Source organism: Pteropus vampyrus, unplaced genomic scaffold (genome assembly GCF_000151845.1).
Source record: "Pteropus vampyrus isolate Shadow unplaced genomic scaffold, Pvam_2.0 Scaffold270, whole genome shotgun sequence".
Taxonomy (NCBI): domain Eukaryota; kingdom Metazoa; phylum Chordata; class Mammalia; order Chiroptera; family Pteropodidae; genus Pteropus; species Pteropus vampyrus.
Window position 1 is genome coordinate 263,071 of NW_011889051.1, and position 7,395 is coordinate 270,465.

At 40.0% G+C, this 7,395-nt stretch overlaps 1 protein-coding gene across 1 annotated transcript in view; it reads left to right on the top strand.

Annotated features, from left to right (window-relative positions):
• The window catches only part of DSCAM (DS cell adhesion molecule), a gene marked incomplete at its 5' end in the record, with an annotated part of 274,168 nt that overhangs the window by 16,740 nt on the left and 250,033 nt on the right, over positions 1–7,395 (top strand). The window contains 2 exons of the mRNA XM_011375311.1: positions 4,057–4,353; positions 5,090–5,365. Of these exons, the coding sequence (XP_011373613.1) occupies positions 4,057–4,353; positions 5,090–5,365 (573 nt within the window). The remainder of the gene's footprint in view (positions 1–4,056; positions 4,354–5,089; positions 5,366–7,395) is intronic.

Sequence of the window (7,395 nt, forward strand, 5' to 3'; positions counted from 1 at the left end):
GATGGATGGATGGATGGATGGATGGATGGATGGATGGATAGATAGATAGATAGATAGATAGATAGATAGATAGATAGATAGATAGATAGATAGAGACGTTAAACAGACAGATATGTATGTGTGTGTGTGTGTGTGTGTGTGTGTGTGTTCTTTATAGACACCATGACCAAAAGTCAAAAGACAAAGTAGTCAATAAAAACAGATCCCGAGAGGATCCAGACATTACAATTAGCAGGCAAGGGCTTTAAAGCTGCTATTTAAAATATGTTCAGTAAGTTAAAGGAAAATTCAGGCATAATGAATGAACATATGGGAAAGACCAGCAGGGAAATGGAAGCTATAAGAAGGAACCAATAAGAATGAAAAAGCTCACTGTATTGGTTTTAATGGAAGATTGAAGAGGGAAGGAGGAAGGATAAGTGAACTTGAAGTTAGATTAAAATAAAAAATAAAATCAAAATTAAAATTAAAAATAAAATAGAAAAGCGCAGAGAGAAGGAAGACTACAAAGAAAACTAACAGTCTCCCTACCGTGTGGGCATTTATCAGATGTCCCGATACACATGTAATTGGAGACCCAGAAAAATAGAAGACAGCGAATGGGGAAGACAAATATTTGAAGAAATGATGGCCATAATTTTTCAGAGTCTGATATAAAAAATAAAGTTACAGATTCAAGAAACTCAGTAGACTCCAAGAAGAGTAAATAACGACTTCTCGTCAGATATTTTGGAAAACAAAAGACGATTGAGCAACATCTTTAAAATGTTGAAAAGGGTTTTAAAAAAAACACCCTGTCAATCTAGACTTCCACATCTCTCAAAAACAGTCTCTAAAAATTAAGGCGAAATGAAGATATTTATATTTTCAATAAATATAAGCTCAAGAAATGCGGTGCCAGAAGAACTGCACGTTAAGAAATGGTAAATGACCTCATTCGGCACGAAAGAAATGTCCTAAAGTGGGAAGTCAGAACTCCAGGAATAAACGACATGAGAAATGGTTAATATGTTAGTAAACATTTAGCAAAATTGTTTTCTTCCTTTAATTACTTTAAACAATAGACAAGTTACAAAATTGTAAATTTACAACACTGTATTATAGAGTTTACAACAAATATGATAGCACAGAGTTGTAAGTTTTTTACATTTCACATGAGGTACTACAATTTTAACTTTTAGTAGCTGTGATTAAAATTATATATACATATGTAAGTGCACACATACATGTTCTTGTTAATATATATAAATATATACATGAAATAAGTATACATATAAAAATGAAAAGGCAAATGTGTAGTGGGAAAAATATTTTACACACAAACACACATTTATATATAATATATAGATATGTGTGTACATGCCTGACAAGCATTATACGTGACTTACATAAGATATCTGACACATATATCTGGCCATTGTATCATACACATATATTACCAGCAGGCTTGTATTGACTTGTGTATATGTGTGTGTACATGTGGTCATTACACATAAAGAACTCCTATAAATCAACAACAAAGGCACACAGTGCAACATAAAAATACGCAGAAGATTTGAGCAGACGTTTCACAAGGAAACATATAAATGGCCAATAAGCACACGAAAACAACATCGTTGCCATGGTATTTGCCAAAAATATATAACCTGCATCTAATCATGAGCAAATGTCAAATGAACTGAGTTTGAGCAACTGGCTACAAAGTAACTCTTCAAAAATGTCAAAGTCAGGACACACAAAAGAGATCAAAGAATGTTCCAGATTAGGGAGACATGACAAATAAATATAATGTATGACACCAATTGGACTGGGCAAAAGTAGCTAGGAGAAACATTCCTGGTGGATCCACAGACTTCGGCACAGACCGCCTACTAGATTAGAGTACTGTGCCGCTCCCAGTTTCTAACTTCGCTGACTGTACTGTGGTCGTGATGGAACATCTGCCTGTAGAGAGAGAAGGCACGCTATGGTTACATCGATTGGAAGGTCAAGAGCAGGCCAAAGTAATAGACGGCGATAGTAATCAGAGCTGGGATCGCCTCTGAGACCTGGCAACGTTAGGGACGATGGAAGCGTTTGATACCTCGATCGTTTTTGTGGTTACACAGGTGCATATACTTAGCACAGGTGTATATATTCTGTTTGTACACTTAAGATCTGTACATTTCACTGTCTGTAAACTTTTATCTAGTAAAAAACGTATGAAAAAAAGTTTTCTAAACAGATTTGAAAAGACTTGAGGTTTCAGTGCTTAGTGTAAAAGCACTTAGTGTAAAGAAATCTATAACTAAACACATCCTGAAAAATGTTGAATCGTCAGGTCAAATAAATAAAGCCAACATTCCCGAGCGTCACGGGCTGGTTAGATACAAAGAGTGGCAAACATGGTGACAGCTAACTTCTCAGGAAATCCAATGCAGATCCTGTGGAAGCGCTGTCTGCAGTGTTAAAGGGGCAAAAAGCAGGTTCTTCACTTTAAAATCATGAAAAATTTTTTTCATTTTGATAGTGATATTTGCAATCCCAGAATACTGAAATATGCTATGTATGAATGCTTCTGGGAAAAAAACAGACCTGAGGGCCTTATCCAGCCACCCAAAACATGACTTGGAAAGAAGTTAAGATTCAGGGATTTGCAAATGAAAACATGGTGGAGAGCTAGCTGTAGGGAAGCACCCCAGCACAGCTCCCCCAACAGGGAGGACCCTACACGGCTGGCCGCAGAAATGAGCTTCAGGGTTTTGGGGTTCCTTTGGGAGTATTTGCGAGAGTTTAGAGTTACCTTTCTAGGGCAAAATTACAAGCTACCTTCAGTTTTGTTTCCTGCATTTTTTTTTTTTTACTTATACTTTCAAAATTTTCAACAATGAATCCATATCTTTCAAAATTAAGAAATAAAACATAATATCTGTTAATTATCATCTTTCATTATGGATAACCCCTAAAATAAGCACAAGTAAAAAAAAAAAAATCACCTCTAGCAAGTTTTGTTACCAGACTCAGAAATCTTGTTTCATGTGATCACAATTATGTCAAAACAACCCACTTACACCTAGAAAAAATGTGTCACAATGTCACTTTATATGCCTGGGGCTCGTAAGCCTTTTGGTAACTTTTTCTTCTTCTGACTTTCAGATATTTATCTTTAATATGCATTCTATCTCTTTTTTCATAAATAACCATATTTAAAAAAGAGAAACATGCATTTGTGATTACTACTGTACAGTATGAAGGAAATAGTCCATGTATATGGTAGAAAAATAATGGAATTTGAAAACTTGGTCTTTGTTGAAAATATGGGGAATCCCCAGAGAAACCCCCCCGAAAAGAAACCCCCAAATTGCCCTGGCCAAGCCCCAGCTGTGCCTCTTCTCCCTGCATAATTGTTTCTAGTGCCCATTTCATTCTCCAAAGCATCACAGGTTTGATGATAAGTTACATGGCCACCTCGCTCATAGAGATATTTAATACAAACCTAAAGGGTCAAACTTCATCCAGCTTCTACTCCTTCCCAGTGCCTTCATGAATTTTTACGTGCACTTATTTACGTGCACTTATTATTTGTCAAGAGAACTATAAAAGATGATTTTTTAAGAGCCAATGAACATGAGGTGACCAGTCTCTTTTATTTACTCCTCTAAATAATTCCCTGTAAGCAGTCCCTAGTCCCTAGTTTGGAGAGAAGTGGCAAGCTAAAGTGACCATTTGCAGGTGTGGCTTTCCTCTGCGTATATAACTTTGCATGGGATGACCAGACATTGAATTGTAGACTTCTTGGGAGCTGACGTTGACCATGAATATCTGGGTTGTATCATCATTCTTCTTGCTATGACGTCAGGAAATACATAAGTCGTTTATCTAGGCTTGCCAATGCTGTGTTTACCTATTTTGAAAATGAAATCTTGTTCTGATTGGAATTTAGCTGTATCGATAAAACCAGACTTTTTTGTGGTGTCAACAAGCGCTACATCTACCTCGTAATTATTAGATAAACGCACTTGGGAGTCATAAAATTATTCGTACATGCCACTTCCTTCTACGTTTGTCTTCCTGCAGATGGAACTCCCAAAATCATTTCTGCCTTTAGTGAAAAAGTGGTGAGCCCAGCAGAACCGGTTTCCCTCATGTGCAACGTGAAGGGGACCCCGTTGCCCACGATCACGTGGACCCTGGACGACGACCCAATTCTCAAGGGCGGCAGTCACCGCATCAGCCAGATGATCACGTCGGAGGGGAATGTGGTCAGCTACCTGAACATCTCCAGCGCTCAGGTCCGCGACGGGGGCGTGTACCGCTGCACCGCCAACAACTCGGCCGGCGTCGTCCCGTACCAGGCTCGAATAAACGTAAGAGGTGCTTGTCAAATCAGCTCCTCGAAAAAACACACATAAGTCATTGTAGTGGAGAAGAAGGTGTCTGCATGCGCCGAGCCGGCTCTTGGAATGCTGAGACGGATCGACCGTGCTCCCCATTTCCCACCCCTCCCTTCTACTCGGGAACGTCGCCGTCCGGGACGACGTCGGAGAGGGCATTTCGGTTTCGACAGTCAGCTTGTCCTCCGGTCACTCTTAGCTCTGTTCCCTTGATCCTCCTGTCCGGGTACACGCTCTGCATGCCCTTCCCTCCTCCTCTTCTGCTCTGCTGCATTCGTGGGGATCCCTCACGGGCGTGGTCTTTTAACTTGACATTCATAGTGTGCCGTGGCATAACCTCCATCTTCATCGTCTATTCTGTAGAAAGAGTGAAACAATTGAATGGCTGCCACTGTTTTCACACAGAGAGCATGCTCATGCAGTGTAGACTAGTTCTTTTTCATTGCTGAACTTGTGTTTTGTCCTATAATTCGAAGCATTTAATAGAAGTCGATAATTAAAGTATTTAACACTCATCCGGTTCAATTCTAAGTCATAAAAGGAAAAGGATAAAAAAAATCTTAGAGAAAATGCCAAATGCAGAAAATTCATTTAATGGAAAATGATGTTCTTACATGAAAACAATCTACGTTTTTAACACACAGAAAAGTGTGCCTGTTTCTGCGCGTAAGATATACCCTTAAATTATTTTCAAGAGTTTCTTTGTGTCTCTCCAGGGCCCGCAAGCATTCGACCAATGAAAAACATCACGGCGATAGCAGGACGGGACACGTACGTTCACTGCCGTGTCATCGGCTATCCGTATTACTCCATCAAGTGGTACAAAAACTCGAACCTGCTTCCTTTTAACCACCGCCAAGTGGCGTTTGAGAACAATGGAACTCTAAAACTCTCCGACGTGCAAAAGGAAGTTGACGAGGGAGAGTACACATGCAACGTCCTGGTCCAGCCACAGCTCTCCACCAGCCAGAGTGTCCACGTGACGGTTAAAGGTAAGGCCGTGCCCCTCGCTGTCCCCACACGGCTCACCATCACCTAGTTCAGTCGGGCCACCGCGCCAACGGTTAGGATCGGGAGAATTTGTGAATCTGCTTGTTTACAACAAGACATTATTATTCTTCATTCGAAGAGACCGAGAGGTGATTGTGTGCACTAGGTGTTCTATTCCCTTCGCCGCTGCATCTTCACATGACCTGTGGTCGCTATGGCTTTCTTTGCGTGTGAATTTTTGGCTTGGTGTTCCAGAGGGCATGCGCCAATATTAACATAGAAAAAAGAACACATGTCCTTGGCTTGTTTATCTGGTCGTTTGACACATAATTTTAAGACACGGATCTTTCTTTTTTAAAAAAAACTTCTAAACGTGAGTTCTTTTAGAATCCAGCTGGAAGAGAGAAGATTGCAAGCAAACTTCTCATCTTGAGTAGATGAGTAGGTCGAAGCAGCAATGTAGAAATTATAGCATTAGAGGACCTCACAGACCAATGTCCTGCCTTTTCAATTATTCTTTACATCGTGACATCATGACTCGGACTCTCGTGGGCTCTAACCATCAGCATGAACTTTGAAGATCATGCAACTCAACGCAAACCTCTTTATTGGTAAAGACGAATAAAGTGACAGGAGCCACCGAAGGACACACAGCTCCATAGCGGCGGACCCTTAGGGGAATCTAGTTCTTTCATTCCCTGATTCAGTTTCCTCAGCCGAACATAAGACAAAAATTTTAATTATGCAAGTAATCTACATGAAGTAGGTCATGAAAATAGCTCTCGTATGTTACGAAAAAATTTCAAAATTCTGTGGACGCAGCCTCCTGCTCACCAAGCTCCCTGCCTGAGCTGCCCACGTTATCTTCCTAGGTACCAATAATCATCTCTTGGTATCCTGGTTACGACGACGTTGTATAACTTCCCCAAACTAATTTTCTCACAAACCCTGTTAGTTTACCTTTTTAGGATCACCTGTAAGTACACACACACAATATGTAATACATTATGTATGATACGTTATATAACATGTATTATGTATTACATATTAGATACACCTGTACATAAATAATCTTGAATCTCTTTTGAATCATCACATACCTTAAGAATTTTTCACACCCGTACAAATTCTTGGTAAACCCGACTGGGCATAGCTGCGTGAAGGTTTATTTTGTGGCCATATTTATTTCTTCAGCAGTTACTTGTGGGACGTTTTTTCTGTGCCAGAAATTACTCCACACACTGAGGAAAACAATGAAGAAGGTAGACAGCATCTCTTTTTCTCTTGGAACTGTCCTTCCAATCAGGAGAGACAAACAGCAACCAAATAAGACGAATGCAGAAACCAGGAAAAAAATTATAACATTCGGTACTATGAATTAACACGTGACGGTATCTTAAAGATTCGCTGCAATGGAGAACTAGAAACTGTATCAAGGAGTTTTTGGTTCTCTGCTCTCTTAACGTGATTGGCCTGTCATGCCCTCTGAAGGAATGCTTCACCCACCCACGGTTTTATAGCATGACAAGTTGGTCATTTGGAAATGATTGGTTCATCGAGTTGTACAGACCCTCCGAATGTTGACACAACTCATTATACAACATCAAAATATCGCCCTGATCTCACTAGGAAGGTCTTTAAGTATTTGGAAGCTGTCGAGCTCATGGTAGCAGATATGGATTTTCTAAAATTCTATTTTTTGCTTTAAAGTTTGAATTTTATTACTCACAATCCAGTCCATTATGATCATAGGAGTGACAGGCTCATTTCTTTTCTTTCAAGAAAAACACCTGCCACCTACACAAGACTGAAGAAGGATAGCTGTTAGGTAGCCATTCTTTGAAGAGTCAAAGAAAACACACACACACAGTGGCACATTTAAACCGAAGTCACATGGCCCGACTGAGGTTTTAAAATGAGATTTCTGACTCGTGTGTTGAGACTCGCATTAAGGGCACGAAGGAACAGCAGGGTGATCTGTTAGAAGGCTAACCCGGGTGAGAGGTGAAGGGGCGTGAACAGGGTCGGCGGG